At 38.6% G+C, this 20,752-nt stretch overlaps 1 protein-coding gene across 2 annotated transcripts in view; it reads right to left on the bottom strand.

Annotated features, from left to right (window-relative positions):
* PITPNC1 (phosphatidylinositol transfer protein cytoplasmic 1) overlaps positions 1 to 20,752 on the bottom strand; it is a 186,977-nt gene that overhangs the window by 41,686 nt on the left and 124,539 nt on the right. For both annotated transcript variants that reach the window (XM_083355468.1, XM_083355469.1), the window contains exon 5: positions 6,527 to 6,598. In XM_083355468.1, coding sequence (XP_083211594.1) covers positions 6,527 to 6,598 — 72 coding nt within the window. The remainder of the gene's footprint in view (positions 1 to 6,526; positions 6,599 to 20,752) is intronic.

The following is a 20,752-nucleotide window of genomic DNA, read 5'->3' as shown; positions in this document are numbered from 1 at the left end:
ACTTGCTCCTGGGGAAGAAAGCCATGGCAAATCTAGACAGCACACTAAAAAGCAGAGACATTACCCTGCCAACAAAAGTGTGTATAGTCAAGGCTATGGTCTTCCCAGTTGCAATGTATGGCTGTGAAAGTTGGACCATAAGAAAGGCTGAGCGCCAAAGAATTGAGGCCTTTGAACTGTGGTGCTGGAGAAGATTCCTGTGAGTCCCTTGGACTGCAAGGCGATCAAACTGGTCAGTCCTAGAGGAGATCAACCCTGACTGCTCTTTAGAAGACCATATCCTGAAGTTGAAACTCAAATACTTTGGCCAACTAATGAGAAAGACTCACTGGAGAAGGCTGAGGGCAAGAGAAGAAGGGGACAACAGAGAATGAGGTGGCTGGATGGAGTCACTGAAGCAGTAGGCGTGAGCTTAAATGGACTCTAGAAGATGGTAGAGGACAGGAAGGCCTGGAGGAACATTGTCCATGGGGTTGCGATGGGTCGGACACGACTTCACAGCTAACAACAAGAGAAAGATGCTGATCTACCTAAAGGAAATGTTTCCTTTCAAGAGGAGGAGGAAGACAAACAGGAAAGTCAACAGAAAATGTTTCTCGGGTATTACTACAAAGGTCTAAGCCAAATTGGGGGCTGCTAGGAAGATGGAGATAGCAGGTCTGGTTGAAACCTGGTAGAATAAACAGAACCAGTCAGAAAATGTTATCTTTAGGGACAATTTCTATCTGAAGAATAGGGACTATTTCTTTGAACATCTAAATAAATAGATGATGGCATGTATAAAGCAGTCAGAGGCAGGAAGTAAGCAAATGATATAGTTTATTAGATCATAACAAAAAACATTTACTATTATAAAGCTGGTTTAAATATTCTCTGACTTTTGTCAAATGCTATTGCTGTTCTTTGTCTACGTGAAGGAGACGTAATCTGAAATTGACATTTTATAAAGTGTCCATGATAAATCCAAACATTGCATTGCCATATGTTTGGGTGCGCCTGCCCTCTGGAACCAGCTGCCCGTGGAGCTCAGGACTACCCCTGACCTACGTTCATTCTGCCGAGACCTGAAGACTTGGCTCTTTGAGCTCTCTGACCCAGGCTGAGAATTTTAACTGGGTTTAATTTTCAGGCATAATTTAATCTTTTATTTCTTTTAACTTTGTATTTTGTATTGGTATGATTTTAAAATGCCCTGTAAACCGCCCTGAGTCCTTCGGGAAAGGGCGGTATATAAATCTAATAAAATCTAAAATCTAAATACATTCCCTTTAAAGACAGAAATAGCTTTAACTATTTTTGAAAGAGATAGTTTTAAGAATATTCTTTAGTTTGATGGGTGAGAAAGACATACTTTGAGTTTTTCTGGCAACATGTACATATACTGTAATTCAATATCTATATGTATTATATCATATAAATCAAGAAAATTAAGAGTCTTCTGATGCCTTGCATGTTAATGTTTAGAGTCCCCAAAAGCTTCTGTGACAATAAATTTTGAAAGAAACTAAATAAATCTGTACATTTCAAATATGCCATACGTTTTGTTCTTTTTTTGCGTAATGCATTCCTATATTTACCCTCACATGCATAAATAAGCTTTAGACCATGGCAAATCTCTGATCTGTTAATCTAAGTTAATATTTATTTTTCATTCTCAATTACCATAGCATATCACAAAACAGCCATAAAAATGTCTCCATGTTAAAATTAGCAGCATACTCTTGATTAATCATCTGGAGCTTTAATTAATTCATTGATTAATGTTTACTATCTTATTTGCTTTCTAATACATAACAGGAAGCACAATTAATGAATTGTTTCTTGACAGAAAGTTATTGGAGATTTGTATGAGAAAAATTTTATGAAGTTTACAAACTCATGATTTCATTAAACTGCTCCTGTTTACATGAGAACTGAAGGACTGCTGTGGTACAGAGAACGGGAGATAGTAATTGATATATCCCAATGACAGGTTCTAAAGCTACTATATCTCTATTGTACCCTACAGAGTATGTTATTGCAGGATTCAGCTATAAACATAGACCTATTCTCTTTTGCACCTTCCATAGTACAAAGGAAACAGACATTCACAGCTTGTTTCTTGCAACAGTTGTCTTTAGCTGTATTGATGTTAAAGGAGTGTTTTCCCCTTAATTTTGTTGTTAGCTGCGAAGTTGTGTCCGATCCATCGCAACCCCATGGACAACGTTCTTCCAGGCCTTCCTGTCCTCTACCATCTTCTGGAGCCCATTTATGCTCACACCTACTGCTTCAGTGACTCCATCCAGCCACCTCATTCTTTGTCGTCCCTTTCTTCTCTTGCCCTCAATCTTTCCCAGAATTAGGCTCTTCTCCAGTGAGTCCTTCCTTCTCATTAGGTGGCCAAAGTATTTGAGTTTCAACTTCAGGATCTGGCCTTCTAAAGAGCAGTCAGGGTTGATCTCCTCTAGGACTGACCGGTTTGATCGCCTTGCAGTCCAAGGGACTTGCAGGAGTCTTCTCCAGCACCTTAGTTCATAGGCCTTGATTCTTTGGTGCTCAGCCTGGGAAGACCATAGCCTTGACTATACGCACTTTTGTTGGCAGGGTGATGTCTCTGCTTTTTAGTGTGCTGTCTAGATTTGCCATGGCTTTCCTCCCCAGGAGCAAGCGTCTTTTGATTTCTTGGCTACAGTCCCCATCTGCAGTGATCTTGGAGCCCAGGAAAATAAAATCTGTCACTACCTCCGTTTCTTTCCCATCTATTTGCCAGGAATTGAGAGGGCTGGATGCCATGATCTTGATTTTCTTAATGTTAAGTTTCAACCCAACTTTTGCATTCTCCTTCTTCAGCCGCAACAAGAGGCTCTTTAGTTCCTCTTCACTTTCTGCCATTAGAGTGGTATCATCTGCATATCTTAGGTTGTTGATATTTCTCCTGGCAATCTTAATTCCAACTTTTGATTCATCTAGCCCTGCCTTTCTCATGATGTGCTCTGCATATAAGTTAAATGGGCAGGGTGACAGTATACAGCCTTGCCGGACTCCTTTCCCAATTTTGAAACAATCAGTGGTTCGTGTCCAGTTCTCACTGTTGCTTCTTGACCCGCATATACGTTTCTCAAGAGACAAATGAGATGGTCTGGTACTCCCACCTCTTTAAGAACTTGCCACAGTTTGTTGTGATCCACACAATCAAAAGCTTAACATAGTCAATGAAGCAGAAGTAGATGTTTTTCTGGAACTCCCTAGCTTTCTCCATGATCCAGCGTATGTTGGCAATTTGATCTCTAGTTCCTCTGCCTCTTCGAAATCCTCCCTGTACTTCTGGTAGTTCTCGATCCACATACTGCTGGAGTCTAGCTTGTAGGATTTTAAGCATAACTTTACTAGCATGTGAAATGAGTGCAATGGTGCGATAGTTTGAACATTCTTTGGCACTGCCTTTCTTTGGAATTGGAAAGTAAATTGATCTTTTCCAATCCTGTGGCCACTGTTGAGTTTTCCAAATTTGCTGGCAAATTGAGTGTAGCACTTTTACTGCATCGTCTTTTAAGATTTTGAATAGCTCAGCTGGAATACTGTCACCTCCACTAGCTTTGTTGTTGTTCAGCTTTTCTAAGGCCCACTTCACTTCACATTCTAGGATGTCTGGCTCGAGGTCAGTGACCACCTCATCGTGGTTATCAGGGACGTTAAGCTCATTCTTGTATAGTTCTTCTGTGTAATTTTGCCACCTCTTCTTAATCTCTTCTGCCTCTGTTATGTCCCTGCCATTTTGGTCCTTTATCATGCCCATTTTTGCATGAAACGTTCCCTTCATCTCTCCAATTTTCTTGAAGAGATCTCTGGTCCTCCCAATTCTATTGTTTTCTTCTATTTCTTTGCATTGTTCATTTAAGAAGGCATTCTTATCTCTTCTAGCTATTCTCTGGAATTCTGCATTCAGTTGAGCGTATCTTTCTTTTTCTCCCTTGTCTTTCACTTCCCTCCTTTCCTCAGCTGTTTGCAAAGCTTCCTCAGACAGCCATTTTGCTTTCTTGCATTTCTTTTTCTTTGGGATGGTTTTAGTTGCTACCTCTTGTACAATGTTGTGAACCTCCGTCCATAGTTCTTCAGGCACTCTGTCTATCAGATCTAATTCCTTAAATCTATTTGTCACCTCTACTGTATATTCAACAGAGATATGATTTAATTCATACCTGAGTGGCCTAGTGCTTTTCTCTACTTTCTTCAGTTTAAGCCTAAACTTTGCAATGAGAAGCTCATGGTCTGGGCCACAGTCAGCTCCTGGTCTTGTTTTTACTGACTGTATAGAGCTTCTCCATTTTTGGCTGCAGAGCACAGTCAATCTGATTTCTGTGTTGACCGTCTGTTGATGTCCATGTGTAGAGCCTTCTCTTGGGTTGTTGGAAAAGAGTATTTGCTATGACCATAATATTCTCTTGACAAAATTCTATCAGCCTGTGCCCTGCTTCATTTTGTAAAGATACTGGAGTGGGTTGCCATTTTCTTCTCCAGTGGATCACGTTTTGTAAGAACTCTCTGCTATGACCTGTCCGTCTTGGGTGGCCCTGCACGGCATAGCTCATAGCTTCATTGAATTACACAAGCCCCTTCGCCATGACAAGGCAGTAATCCATGAAGGGGAAACATTTATATGCAGCCTCAAGATGAATGAAATCTGTTATGCCTTACCCTTATATCCCAGAAGGAAAATCAGGTTACCAGCAGTGGGTAAGATCAGAGGGGTGCTAATTGGTCATTTCAGGCTAATTAAAAATGTCTTTCTCACCAGGCCCTGAACTGTCACCTCTGCCACCACTCTGCTCTTGCTTTCTAAAAAACCTGGAGATCCTTTGGGTTTGCCCAAGGCATTATGACTGTTTAGCCAACAATACCTTAGAACTTTAAGCCTGTAGCCCTCACCAGTTTAGTGCAACATTTAAGTAATGTTAAGTATATTTTATTTCTTCCCACCAGGATTCTACTTGCATGCCATCAAACGCCATATTGGTGCCTTTCAAATATGAGGGGGGGGGGGGAAATTAAGAACTGGTTGCGAAAACTGGCTGAACTGTAAGGAAACACCCATGCAGAGGTCCAAACACCTTAAAAACTACAATTCTACTTAAGAATTTTGCTCACAATCAGTTCTTTTATAGCACCTGAAACCCCCGGAATGTGCTTCTTTGCCTACCACTTGGTAGTTTTGACTACGTTCTGTCCTCCTTTGGTTGATGGTGTTTTGAGTCCTTTTAGCTCTGATCTTCTGACTTCAGAATAGATTACTAGAACCTACATGGAAAAACCTGTGGAATGTTTTTGTTATTATCCTATTTGCCAGCCTGAAACATCTAAAACACTGTATTGGCCTCTTTTCATAAGAAAAACAAAGAACCTTTTTCTTTTTCATTTTTTTCCCTAAACTCAAGGTATTTTGTATCTGTTTCCTCTTTTATTTTTATTTTATTTATTTTTATTTTTATTCCATTTATATCCCGCCCTTCTCCAAAGACTCAGGGCGGCTTACAAGCTTAGCAGTAATTGATTTTGTAATTGATATTTTAATCTGTCTGACAAAATGGGATGTAAACGAAAGCTGCCACAATATATTGATCTCCTCCTGTTTTCTCTGAAATTATTAAAATCTTTGTTGATCTGAACACTTTGTTGGAAACTCAAAAAGCTGACCATTTAGAGACTTGCGGATTAATTACAAACAACTGTAGGGATGAATTTTCTTCAATAGATTTCCTAAATTAATGGTGGTGGTCAGCATCCCATTATTTGTACAATCTGGCCACTCTTCCTCTCCTTCAATCTGAAACGAATGGGAATATGAGAAAAATTCCTGACAGGACTGTATTGTTCAATAGAAACAATAGTAAGCCCAGCCTAGTACCTATAAAAATAGCCTATGATACATTTACGAAGGATGGGGGGGATATATTAGTTACCCTCATGTCATGTCATGTCATGCCATATCATACCTCATATCTCATATCACATTTCTGGACTAACATACTGGCAGTTCACACATACAGTTTTGCTATTAAAATAACCTGAAGATAATTGCCACTAGAAATGGTTATCCTCATAAAAAGTATTAGCTATCTATAAAACAGGAGCATTCAAGCTTAAAAGGTAAACCTTGGATAGTGATTATTTAAATTACATATAAGTGGTATCCTAACATGGTGCTGCCATGAACAAATATGCTGATAGATCTCCCCTTGTGTAGGAAAGAAACTGACAAAGCCAAGGGAAGGAATTAAATGAGGTATCAGTTTAGAATCATTAGACAGTCACAAAAGAACAAAGTCAAACCTCACTTGAGGGCAGTTGACCCTTATCTAGTTCTGTCCAGGCGCAAGCCATTAGTCTGAGAAGATTTCTGTGCAAAGGCTTTAGCAATAAACCAATAATTAGAACCTTCACAAGTGGACCTGTTTTTTTGCGCCTAACACCTTGACTCCCTCCAGGTTATCTGTCTCACCCTTTAAATGTATTTTACATTCAATTATTGAAAGGAAAGAATACTTACATTATCATTGCTTCCTTTGTTGTCCTCATATTTGGTCTCTATGTGAATGGAGAACTTGGGCAAAAATGAGCACTGCAAAGAAAACACATAATACAACAATTATACCTATTAACAGTTTCATGGTGTCCTTTCTCCATTACAGTGTCCTAGCTATAGTTCCTACCTGCCTCATATTTGGGAGAATTAGCCTGACATTTATTTATAGGCACAAAATCTCTATAAGGACAGGAAAAAAAGAATACGTCACAAGTTCAACAGTCTCAACATTCTCCATGAATTTTTTCAGCCCATGGATAGTTTCCTAAATTTTGCTGGCAAGGTACACTTCCATCAGAATTGAAGCATTTGTTTTCTCTGAAGATAGTTATGCTACACTTGCAAGGGTAAGCAATAAAAGCAAACCAATTTCTAGGAAAAAATAAACTTTGATAGGAAAGATAGAAGAGTGGATGTAACTGGCATATGAACTGAAGAAAGTTGGATCTTTTTGCCACATATTTCAATTGCCTAATTATCAAAATTATTTTTCCTGCCACAGAATTCCTAATGTATGCTTGGAGATGTTTTTCATTGATGTAGCAACTTCCAGATTTATGACAAATAAATCGGGATAGAATGAATGAATAGAATGAAATCATCATCATCATTATCATCATCATCCCTGTAAGACAGGGGTCTCAAAACTTGGCAACTTGAAGATTTGTGGACTTCAGTTCTCAGAATTCCCCAGCACAACTGGCTGACAAATTCTGGGAATTGAAGTCCATAAGTCATAAAGGGGCCTTAGTATTCACCCCTGCTGTATGATGCTAATCTACTATCTTCATGTCCCTCTGCATAAAAAAGACTCACAAAAGGACTTTAAATGATATGCCTTCATGACATTGTCATTGTTTCATCCACAGAGGATGAAGGAGTCTTTCCTTGACCAGACAGAATGCTGGTCACGGCCACAGTCTAGGATACAACTGACAATGTGCTTGAGGCTGCAATTCACACATCTCCTATGCACCCCTTTAGTCTGCTATGGAAAAGACCTCTCTTCTAGTTACTGGGCTCTGGACTCCACAGCCATGGTGGCTTGAGCTGCAGAAATGACCAGTTATCACCTTCCATACTGGAATCTATTCATGTGTCCAAATAGCACTTTTCTTAGCATTTGTCAGATCTTATACACAATTTGTCCTCGGCTTACAACTATTTGTTTAGTTATTCCCAGGGGAAGGGCGTTCTCTGTGGGTGCGCCTGCCCTATGGAACCAACTACCCACGGAATTTAGGACTGCCCCCGACCTTCGCTCATTTCGCCGGGACCTGAAAACTTGGCTCTTTGATCTGTTTGGTCCAGACTGTGGGGTTGTTAATTTAACTGGGTTTTAGATTTACTCTTGGGGCTTGAATTTAATTTAATTGTTTTAATTGATTTTAATTTTTGTATTTCATGGTTTTAACTGCCCTGTAAACCGCCCTGAGTCCTACGGGAATAGGTCGGTATACAAATTCAATAAAATAAATAAATAAACCATTCAAAGTTACAACAGCACTGAAAAAGCGACTTATGAATATTTTTCACACTTATGACCACTGTAAATATCCCCAATGTCATGTGATCAAAATTCAGGCACTTGGCAACTGGCATGTAATTATGACAGCTGCATTGTACCAGGGTCATGTGATCACCATTGGTAACCCTCCCAGCCAGCTTTTGACAAGCAAAGTCGATGGGGGAAGACAGAATTGCTTAATCACCATAGGATTCACAACTGCAGTAATCTGCTTAACAGCTGTGGCAAAAAGGTCATAAAATGAGGCAAAATTCATTTAACAATTCATTGCTTAGCAACAGAAATTTTGGGCTCAGTTGTGGTTGTAAATCGAGGACCACCTGAAGTCTCTTTATAATCATGGGTCTTGAAATCCCTTCAGATGTGGTAGATGTGTTTTTTGAACAAGGGTTTAAAGATTGCTCAAGTCTTGTGCTGCACAGGAGCGTGACTGATGCCAGGAAACAGATTTGGGTTCTGTTTGTTCTCCCCCAATGAGGGTACTGTAAATGTTCTGCTGTTTTGGCTGGCAAAGGGTTTCACATGACAATGTTTTTTACTGGGGGGGGGGACACTGCCACTTGCAGCAAACCTCAGAATAAGTAGGTACATTCAATTGCGTGGACATATTCCTGTTAATGTAAATAATTGCAGTATTCCACCCATATATGTCTCTGCTTCAGGACAGAGAACAATTTATCAGAATAACACAAAGCTGTCCATTGAAAGAGACTGCTCTTGGAGGCCAGGGACTAGCTCTTTCATCTCTTGGGCACTTACAAAAGCATTTGGGGTTGCTATGGTGCAGAGGAGAGATGCTGGATGAAATGGGAGGGAGTGTCCCTGGTGCTCTGCTTAAGCCTCCCTTTATCCTTCTGACATGTTAGCTGGACTGTTTTTGGACAGGTATTTAGTGCTCCCTCCAAAGAGCACTGGACTCATGTTTTAAAAAAGCCTGTTATGATCTGTTATGCAGGCAACTCACTAGCAGGTGAACCCACCATTCCAAGCATTATTTACACTTGCCCAATGCTGCCACCACCATCACACATTAAGGAATGTTGGTTATTTTTTCTGCTGGCAAGTGGGGTTTGGTGGAAGAAGAGACAGTCAGGGACCTATCTCACATTCAGCACCACTGACTAGCCCTGTAACTGAGATAGAATAAAGTTCAGCAGCCAGGCAGAGTTTCTAGTTGTTTTGGAACTGTTGGTGAGACCGTTAAAAGTTGTTGGAGCTGTTTGAATTTGTTCTACCAGCAGCAAGATCGGACTGCTGGCCCAGTGATGGATTCTACTGCAAATCAGGGCTGTTTCCAGAGGAGGCAGAGGAGGAGAGGACCTGGAGCTTATGGAGCGAAGGAATTGGATGAGGCTGTCGGCAGGCCCAGAGGAAGAGAGAGAGGCTTTTGGAGGAGTTGGTGGCAGCGGCAGCAGCGTGCTCCAGAGGCGAAAAGAAGCAAGGCCTCTTTAAGGAAAGGGTGGAAGAGTCAGGATTAGAAAAAGGAAAGAAGGCGAGGTTGTCAGAATACAAGCGAATTTGAGGGCTAATCGACATGGAGCCCCATTTCCATCTCTCCTGTTTGCCATCGTTTACTCCCTAGAGACTAAAATGGACAATGTGAAATTTGAGCGGGCCCCGAACAAGGAGTATATATCGGAGGTGGTGACCCTTTGAGAGCTGTATGTTTCATTTTGATGTATGCCGATTGGTGTACATTCAAAGTGTCAATAAAGTTATCATAAAGTTATCATCATCAGAGCAATTTATGCTGGTATATTTTTCTGACAATTTAAGCAAGGGAGGAATGTGTGTTAACATGGCTATGACAAAGTATCCAAAGAGTGACAGAATAAAGTATATTAGCCAAATGCAAAGAGAACCGAGTGTGTAGATGCTGGATTCTTGTCTAAATGTTAGCTGAATAACAAAAGAGTCCAGCCCAGCATAAAAATCCTCTCCAAAAGGATCCAGGTCGAGTCATTTTTAGAAATAAGAATAAAGTAGCAGTTCGTAGGTAATGCTATACTCTGGAGAGTCACTCCTACTCATTTCAAACTAACTAAAGTGATTAACCATCTGGCTCATATTGGCAGCTTAATATATCCTAAAAGTACCTTAGTAATTGCACTTTGAATCTAGAATTTACTCTATTTTTAAATTCCCATGCTTCTGCAATACGTACTCCAACTCCCCAAATCCTCCAATCCTAGTCTAGAACTGTGAGAAAGAAGATCATCCCATTCTGCTTTAATAATAATAATGAAGAAGAAGAAGAAGAAGAAGAAGAAGAAGAAGAAGAAGAAGAAGAAGAAGAAGAAGAAGAAGAAGAAGTTGGAAGGGACCTTGGAGGTCATCTAGTCCAACCCCCTGCTAAGGCAGGAAACCCTATACCATTTCAGACAAATGGCTGTCCAGTCTCTTCTTAAAAACTTCCAGTGTTGGAGCATTCACCACTTCTGGAGGCAGGTTGTTCCACTGGTTATTTGTTCTAACTGTCAGGAAGTTTCTCCTTAGTTCTAGGTTGCTTCTCTCCTTGATTAGTTTTCATCCGTTGCTTCTTGTCCTGCTTTCAGGTGCTTTGGAAAATAGCTTGACTCCCTCTTCTATGTGGCAGCCCCTGAGATATTGGAACACTGCTATCATGTCACCCCTCACCCTTCTCTTCGTTAAACTACACATACCCAATTCCAGCAACCGTTCCCTATATGTTTTAGCCTCCAGTCCCCCAATCATCTTTGTTGCCCTTCTATGTATCCTTTCTAGAGTCTCAACATCTTTTTTACATCATGGTGACCAAAACTGGTTGCAGTATTCCAGGTGTGGCTACCAAGGCATTGTAAAGTGGTATTAGTACTTCACGCGATCTTGATTCTATCCTTCTGTTAATGCAGCCTAGCACTGTGTTGGCTTTTTTGGCAGCTGCAACACGCTGCTGACTCATATTGAAGTGATTGTCTTCTAGGACTCCGAGATCCCTCTCACAGTAGCAGACTCTGGATTCTTCCTATGGCCTATGTCTTTAGGGTGTCTTCCTATAGCCTTTTTCTTTAATTTATGGAAAAAGAATTTCCAGAATTCTAAAAATGTTAAAGTAACTGTCCTATATACTGGGTTCGTTATGGTTAGGAGAAAAAAAAATCATTATTTTCTCAAGCTTCCCATTTCAATCCAGTGACTCTGGGCGGTGAACAATTCTAAAACAATCAGCAGAGTTAAAAATAGTATAAAAATAAATATGTACAGCAACTGAGAAAATAATCATAATAATTGTCAGTATACCCAAGAAACAGGGCCCTTAACACATTTCGGGGCCCAGTCCTGGGTACATAGCCATGTTTTTAAGGCCTTACATAAGAACAACAGAATTGCATCAACTTAAATCTCTGAAGAAAGGATGTTTTAAAGGGCAGAGGCTACAGTAGAGAAGGCCTGTCTCTTGTTTTGTGCCTGCTTGCCAGACCAAATTGGTTGGGTAGAAACTGTTAGGAAAAGACAATCCTTTAGTAAACTGGTCCCAAACCATACAGGGCTTTAAAGAAGAAAACTAGAAACTGCAATTGCACTTGGAAACACACCGGTAATCAAAACAGCTCAAGCAAAAAGTGTTGTTATATGTATCACATAAGGGACATGGTGGCTCAGTGGGTTAGGACGCAGAGCTTGTCAATCAAATGGTCGGCACTTTGGCGGGTCGAATCCCGAGTGCCGCGTAGCAGAGTGAGCGCGTTACTTGTCCCAGCTTCTGCCAACCTAGCACTTCGAAAGCACGTAAAAATGCAAGTAGAAAAATAGGGACCACTACGGTGGGAAGGTAACAGCGTTCCGTGCGCCTTTGGCGTCTAGTCATGCCAGCCACATGACCACGGAGACGTCCTCGGACAAGCGCTGGCTCTTCGGCTTTGAAACAGAGATGAGCACCGGCCCCTAGAGTTGGAAACGACTAGCACGCATGTGCAGGGGAACCTTTACCTTTATGTATCACATATCTGACACAATTTACTACCTATGCAGCCACATTCTGTACCATTTGAAGCTTCCAAATGCTCTTTTAAGGGCAGCCCCATGTAGAGCGTATTGCAGTAGTCCAAACTAGAGGTTTCTCCTTTGAAAATGGAAACATACAGAAATTAAAGTGGAGTGTTGACTGGTTGGTTGGTTGATCGATCAAATGCATATCTTGATATTTTAGGACTAAGTGCATATTTGGAAATATTTGAAATTTTAGCATCAACTGATTTAATAAGAGGAAAGGCTATTTCTTGCTATTTTTAGATTTTTGCTACACCTTAAACTATAACCAATGACATCATATGTACACTTACTATCAACATTTAACAGTAACTAACTACGGTAAATCTAGATAATAATGCAAGTATTTTGTGATTCATCCTATGGATCCATTGTATTTAGCAAAGATAGTAAATGACTGCAACATACAGAATGGTACTTTAGTGACAACATATTAATTCATACAAGAAATAAAATCAGATACAAATGCAAAAAGTTAATGTTGCAAACATATTGAAATTTAAAACATTTGATTCCTTCTTGTTTCACTTCCTTGGGGCATAGAGTTCTCAAGTACTAAACTAGGATTTTTGTTAGCACACATGGCATATAAATGAATACACACAGCATATTCTCCAATTTCCTATTTAACATTTCTAGAAGTGGCCAGGTGCTGCTCTACAGATAAATGATAATGAATCAAAATAATATTTGTAAGAGACATTCTGTCACAAACTGAAGCAGGCAAGAGAGAAAATCTCATTCTCAGGATCCGGTTTGTCAAATTTTTGAGAAGCTTGAGAAAAAAAACTATTAAATGCTATCAATTTCTCCTAAGCCAACATTACTGAGGTTCCTCTATTTGGATTTTCTGCCAAAAAATCAATTTGTTCCACATGCAATTGTGTAGAAATTTTTCAGCATATTTGAAAACTGGTATCATACTCTACCTATTTTAAACTAAACACATCCCCTCTTAGTACTCAGTTTAAATCCCTCTGGGCTTTTGCCCAGGTTCGCCTGGTGCGTCAGTTGCGACCCTATCTGGACCGAGATGCCCTACGCACAGTCACTCATGCGCTCGTGACCTCCCGTTTGGACTACTGCAACGCTCTCTACATGGGGCTGCCCTTGAGGACCACTCGGAGGTTTCAACTGGTGCAGAATGCAGCCGCGCGAGTTGTGATGGGGGTCTCCCGATACTCCCATGTAACACCTCTACTCCGCGAGCTGCATTGGCTTACGGTTGCCCTCCAGGTGAAATTCAAGGTGCTGGTGATGACCTATAAAGCCCTAAATGGCTTGGGTCCGGGATATCTGAGGGAACACCTGCTGCCGGCATCAAGTTCCCTTCGTCCAGTGCGCTCCCACAGGAAGGGTCTTCTCAGGGTGCCACCGGTAAGAGATTGCCGGCGGGTAACACCCAGGGATAGGGCCTTCTCAGTGGGGGCACCTGCCCTTTGGAACCAGCTGCCAGTGGAGCTGAGGACTGCCCCCGACCTCCGTTCATTCCGCCGGGGCCTGAAGACCTGGCTCTTCGAGCTCTCTGGCCCAGGCTGAGGATTAATTTATTTTAATTGGGGTTTTATTATACAGGGATAAATTTAATCTTTTTTAAACTTGCTTCTTAACTTTTGTATTTTTGGTTTTTAATTACCCTGTAAACCGCCCTGAGTCCTTCGGGAAAGGGCAGTATATAAATGTAATAAAATAAATAAATAAATAAATAATCTTGATTGTCTTTCCAATCTGTCTGAATGTGTGAGGTCCAAAATGTGTGGTTTCGCCACTGTGAAAAAGAAAGCAACTCTTTCTTCTCCTAGTTTGAAAACTCTGTATTTCCTTGATGGAATCTAAACCTAAAACTAAATCATAGCTTGGTATCATTTTTCCAAGAACAAATGCCAATACAGAGAGTTGTCCTTGTTATTGAGTTACCACAATAAAAAAAAATATCCATTTGACTCCATTTTGCCTTTGGGGAAAATGATATTTATTAAAAAAATGTGTATGTCTGCATAAAATTGCAGACACGTTATCCCAAAAGTGCTTTTCAAAAGGCAGCTGGATTCTTTTTTTCCCCTTGAAAACTTTTCACTTTTCATCTAAGAAACTTCTTCAGATCTAATGAGAAGCAAAATGTTTTCAAGGAAAAAAAGAAAGCCCAGTTGCCTTTTAAAAAGCAATTTTAGGACAACCATGACCTGGATGACAAGAGAATCTCCATAGACCAGTGGCCCCCAACCTTTTGGGCACCAGGGACCAGTTCTGTGGAAAGCTTTTTCTGCGGACTGGAGGGGGCGTGGTTTTGCATGCTGCTTGCATCCTGTGACTGTGATTTGCATCCTTGTTTGTGCGCCCTGATTTCTGGCATGCCATCAACCGGCATTGGTCCACAGACCGGGGGTTAGGGACCCTTGCCACAGACATTGCAGAGAAGTTCTCAAAATTTCAGGTCTCTCTCAGATTTCTAATAGCACTGGGGAAATGCATGCTGACCCTATGCCCATGATTACAAAGGGCTATGCTTGTTTCCCACCTATTATGTGCCCAGAACTGTTTATCTTCACATATTTTAATATACAACCAATAGAAATTAGCTTTCAGCATGCCACAGTAGAGTAGGAGCAGATTAAACTCTAACTTAATTAATTGCTAAGACAACTTTGTGACTAGACAGAGGAAGAAAACAGCCATGGAAAACACATAGTGATAGTCATGTTTTAAATTCACTACAGATGCCTTCTATTAAAAAAGAAGAGAAAAAAGAATTAGGGCTATTTTTAGGGTGATGATTGATTAATGTTGCCATGGCAATAAGAAGCAACAGCATGAACATGGTATAATTTGCGCGAGCTAAGATAAAGACACTAAACAGAAAACACATGACATTTTTTATCAATCAGTGGTGATTCTATAATTGTAAATTTTCCATACCAACCGCAATTGAAATGATAATGAGATTACAATATTCTGAAATATAAATATTGAAAATGAAGACAGATAACATTTCTCAACTCTTTCATTTGAGGAACCTGCTTTGTGTAGTAATATCTGATGGGATGTTTACAGAACAGCTGAACTATTCTGCTCTTTAGAAGCATTAATTCTGAACCACTGGAAATTATTTTGAGTCTATCAAATAATAGGAGGAATAAAAATTTATGTATTTATTTGTCATATTTATATAACTGCCCATCTCCAGGTAACACATGGAATATTAATATACTAATTATTTCCTTCAACTGTATTATCTATTTTACTATCAGGGACTAGTGATAGCTCTTTAAAAACTCTTAAAGTTCAACAAATAATGTCTTCTTCCCATACCCCATCTCTTAGCTATAAACAAATCCTTAAAGTCTCCCTGTTCAGTCTTGACCAGCAAAAGCCCATTAAAGGTTACCAGAGATAACATATCTATTTTAACCTTGATAAATTAAACCAACTTTATATTCATTCATGTTACTTTGAATAATCTTTATTTTTCATCACTTCAAATAATGTCCTAGAATTTGATTTCTTTTCATTTTGTCCTTGTCCTTTCTTACAAAATTTTAATAACTTTCTTTTGTAAATCCATTATATGAAAGTTATCCAGGTTACTTTTGGTTTGTTAGTCGTATATTTCTTTTAATTAGTAAGACATCAACTTAATAATTTGAATATCCAGTGTAGCATCTTCTTCCATGTCATTCTTGTAGCAGGTCATTTTTAAATCCATGTTCAGATCAGTCTGAGTCTTGTTCAGTGAAACTTGTTCCTATTTCATAACATCTGTCAGTCTATCTTGTTTAACATAATGATCTATGTTAGTGCAAACACTCTTAAAATTAATTTCTGGGTTCATTGTTCAAAAATATCTTTTAATACATCCAAAATGTTAAGATATTTTGCTCCATTTTGTATTAGTAAGTCAAATTTAAGTATTCTTCTCCTTTAATTATCTTTAGCTCCTTCTGGTTCCCTCTTGTGTCCAATCATTAAAATCCTAACATCCTAACATGTTTTTTAAAGAATTCAAAACAAAAACATTTTTCCCCCTGGGATGGATTGTTATAATTAATTTCAAAATCTTATTTCAAATCCCTATGGACCCTTAGTCCAATTGTAACTTTCCAAAATCCAAGTTGTAATCTCCCTTTTGCTTGCATTTTAAACTTCTTTTCCTAAGGATTGAAGGAAACTCACCCAGTGCTATAAAACTTGTCAATTCAAAGTTCCTAATAGCTGAAAAGTAGTTAACAAGCAATTTTACTGATTATAAAGGGAAATATGCATATCCAGTGTCCTTTTGAAGGGTGTAACCATGGTTTGAGTGAAAAGGCAGCCCTCGTCTCCCAGATCTCTAAACCCACCAGAGATTGCTGCCTTGCAGTTCCTCCTGAGGAGCAAATTCATGGAAAATTTGTGGGCTATCTCAGTCTTCTTCTTGTCCAGAGAGGAATTACAAAGAGCCGGTTCATTCACTAGCTCTTGATTCTACTGCAGTCAGTGGCTAAACTTTAAGTGGATCCATCTTCAGTTTTGTCATTTCTTCCCTAGAAATCCAAATCAAGGGCTAGGAGTTTTAAACATGAGGACCCAGATTGTTGGGGGCAATAAGCTGACTTTGTAATAATGCCGCTTGGGGGTGAGGCAAAAGCCCTAATAAGCAGGCATATACATAGAATGAAGGCTATTGCTAAGCACATTGATTTGTGCTTAGATTGTAAGCTGCCCTGAGTCTTCGGAGAAGGGCGGAATATAAATGGGATTAAAAAAACAAACAAAAAAACAGTATAAAATATGTTTCTTATTATTTCATGAAAAATCTAATTCAACATTCACTAGACACCCTAGATAATGCTTTTGTTAGGATATTTAAATTTAGTAGCTGGAACAGTATAATGGGCTAGAACACACAGTTGTAGTTGACTGGTCGGAGAGAGCTGATTCCTGCATGAGGCAATCTACATCATGATTGGTTGCTGTGGGCGTAAAGGGAGAGTTCCCTTTTTTCTTGTCTTTTTCTTCTGTGTGCTCTGTGATTTACCTCATCATGTTAGTGTATTCCTGACTATCTTGTTTGCTGTAAATATAAATGGTTAACTATTTATATAAAACTACAAGTTCGTGGCAATGTCTCTGACTTCATTTGGACACCTGCTGTGCAATTCCCTGACAGTTTTTAAAAAGATTTGCTATCAACTTCACTGTGCTGGAAGTATAAAATTGGTGAGGGGCCACGTATTCATATGAGATTCTCCCACCATTGCACTGCTTTGCTTAAATATTCATAAGCTTGTTAATATAGCATTCATAAATATACTTTTGAATTATATATCCAAAACGTTTGATGTAGTATTATGGATCAATCAAGGGGGTGGTGGTGAGGAACAGCAAAAAATATTACTCTTCAAGGATAGAAGAAAGTGTTACCTTAGATTTCAAGATCCTGGATTAAGAGATAATTTGCTTTCTGTTTGAGTTGTAGTGCAGGGATCTTCAAACATGGCCCTTTTATGACTTGTGGATTTCAATTGAGTTGAAGTCCACAAGTCATAAAAGGGCCAGGTTTGAAGATTCCTGATATAGTGGAAAGATTGATCAATATTATTTTGTGTAGTCAGGAGTTAAACAATGTGTTTTAAATTTTCATGAAAGATTTTCTACATGTAACTTATAATATATAGGTATCTCTCTGTGTGTTTTCTTTTTACACTCCGTTTTTATGTTTTCTTTCTTCTTATTTTTTTTTGTAATTAAAGCAAAGCAAGGAATAAAAAGAATTTTTTCCTATATTTGCAGATTTCTGGGTGGTGGTATTGCTCTTATTACTTTCATTATTTCTGGCAGTAAAGAATATGTACATAAATCATTAAAATGCCGATGTTTTAGCATTTTAACTGACCCATTGCAGCATAAAACCAGTTTATTTTTATGCTATTTCTAAGAAAAGAAATAGAGTAACTGAGGGTTTTTTTTTCTTAATACAAGAGCAGGAAATGAGTAAGCCTTACTCTTCAGGACAGCAAGAAAATTTATTTATTTATTTATTTATTTTATTTATATACCGCCCTTCTCCCGAAGGACTCAGGGCGGTGAACAGGGCAGATATATAAAAAAATACAAAAATACAAAAGTTAAAAAGAAAATTAAACATATGCCCAACTAAAAACAGTAAATACATATATTAAAAATGACAATAAAAACCCAACCCATCCCCCATCAGGCCACATGATTTCCTGAGGGTGGAAGGGAGAAACAGAGAAGCTATGTGGTCTCTCCTCGTATATATGTCTCCGTTTTCTCCCAACTCTTTAAAAAAGTAATAGACATATTTCCGACTTAGTTTGGAAATCTATAGATTTCATACCACAAATCTTTACATTTTAGATAAAAACTCTTATTTCATAGAGACAATATTTCAGAAATATTTCACACTTCAAGTGTGAAAGTTCTGAAACACTGTGATTTTGAACCCAGCCAGATTATAATAAAAACTGCAGACATTTTGCCATGAAGTTTTGACATTCCAAGACAATTTATCAATTTTCTCTCCAATTAGTTTATGCACCAATTTAAATGCAAGAAGCCATCAATAATGTAATTAGTAAGCGTAATCAGACTGTTAAAATAAACACCCGTTTTGAAGTTACAGTTTTTACAATACAGGTTTATAGTTCAACTGAAATTGTCAAATTAGAGTTCTAAAGTAGTTGATTAAATTCTTTCATTACCATAACAATGATTCATGGTGATTGAAAGCTACTTATCGTGCATATGATATATTCTAACTTCCAAGCGTCCTTGAGTAATGGTTAATATAAATACGAAAGATAACAGATCAGTCTCCCTCACTATGAAGTTGAAACATCTAAATTGACAGTATGGTTCAACATCCCACTTCTTCAAAATGATAGGAAGATCAAATACATCAAACAGCAAAGGATCAAAACCAAATAAGAGTTAGAAAAAGTTGCTGGGCAAAGGCAGACATAATTTGAATAATTCTTGTATTTTCAGTTAATAGCTTTGGGTTGTAAGACTAGGGAAAGAATAACATGTTATTAATTGGATCTAGATAGATTGAGAGTCTGACTCAGAATAAGGGAGTTCATATGTTTGTAGGATTTCAGGACATTTTCAATCTTATTTTTCCAAAGATACTTCTTTCTCCCCCCACCCCACCCCATGGTTGTTTAACAACCATTCAAAGTTATAACAGTGCTGAACAAAGGACTTATGAGCAGTCTTCACGCTTATGACTGTCGCAGCATCCCCATGTTACCCGATCAGAATTTGTGTGCTTGGCAACCAGCATGTATTTATGATGGTTGCAACATTTCGATTTGTGAGTTTCCCAGCCGACTTCCAATAAGCCAAGTCAATGAAGGGAGCTGGATTTGCCTAACATCTATGTGATTCATTTAATGACCCCAGTAATTCACTTCTGGCAAAAAGGTTATAACATCAGGCATGACTGATTTAACAACCGCCTTGTTTAGTAACAAAAGTTCTGATCCCAATTGTGATCATAAGTCAAGGATTACCTGTCTATATTTTGAAAAAGTATTTTCTTTTCAAAAGTCTTTTGAAAACAAGAAATAGGTAGTACAAATAAGAAAATGAGCTACAGATTGAAAAATATTATCTACCCATTAAGGGTAGATAAACAGCAAGAGTTAAGTATTATTGAGCTAATATATTTTAATAATCATTAGAAACTTTTATATTTTATATCAAGTAGCCATTAGCCTTTAAGCTAAAAAATGTTTAGCTCACATTGTTCAAACCATTGAAAGAAAACTATAGTAATAAATCATTCATCAATAATATAAATTATACATTGAGTTAGAATATGATTCTAAACCCAAATTTTAAATATGGCAAATTCCACATATAAAATTGTAGTTCCAGAATAGTTTCCAACTAGAATTAAATTATGCATCAGACTTACTTTTAATACTAACTTCAATTTTTGTTGTTTAACAGAAAACAGAGGACTTTGCTATCAACCACTTTTAGGTACAAGCAGTAGATAATTTTGCTGAATGCATAGGCTATTAACTGTATCTGATCTCATGACATGATATTTCAGACCAGTTTTTCTCTGTAAACCTTCCTGATATATTTGAAATTAGGTACGGGATGTACGTAGAAGATGTTCTGAAACAGACCATCTCAACTGATTTTAGTGATGGTTCAGGAGAACAACTTTTAAGATTAAGGCAGCCTTCAATGTGCATTTGAAGTACTAGGTCTGGGATAACCTGTTCAATATGTGTTTGATGTCTCTTATTTTTATTAGCTTTTGTGTTGTCAACTAATAGCCTAGTTTAAACAACCTTCAAAAATAACTACTTCACTTATTATTCAGTTCCATATTTGTACACATGCTTGCCCACCAGCTTTATACAGACACCCTGAACAGGAATAAAATAGATCTTGTGGATCCACAAGAGAAATATTCTTCAGAGGGCAGATTTACAAGAGTCAGTGTTTTTGATAACTAGTGTCAACTCTACAATGAACCTGGCTGCAGCCATCTTGCTTGTTCTAGGTTGCCACAGGATTGGGAGTGGGTGTGGAGGATTTCTGCTAGTCTAAACATTTCACTGTCCCATGGGAACCAAGGTCATTTCTGTCAGTTAGGTGGGGGGGGGCATGAGCATTTAGTTAGAAAACCC

This window comes from Vipera ursinii, assembly GCF_947247035.1.
Source record: "Vipera ursinii genome assembly, chromosome: 2".
NCBI classification, from domain to species: domain Eukaryota; kingdom Metazoa; phylum Chordata; class Lepidosauria; order Squamata; family Viperidae; genus Vipera; species Vipera ursinii.
The sequence above is the reverse complement of the archived record's forward strand: the minus strand, read 5'-3'. Positions and strand labels throughout refer to the sequence as shown.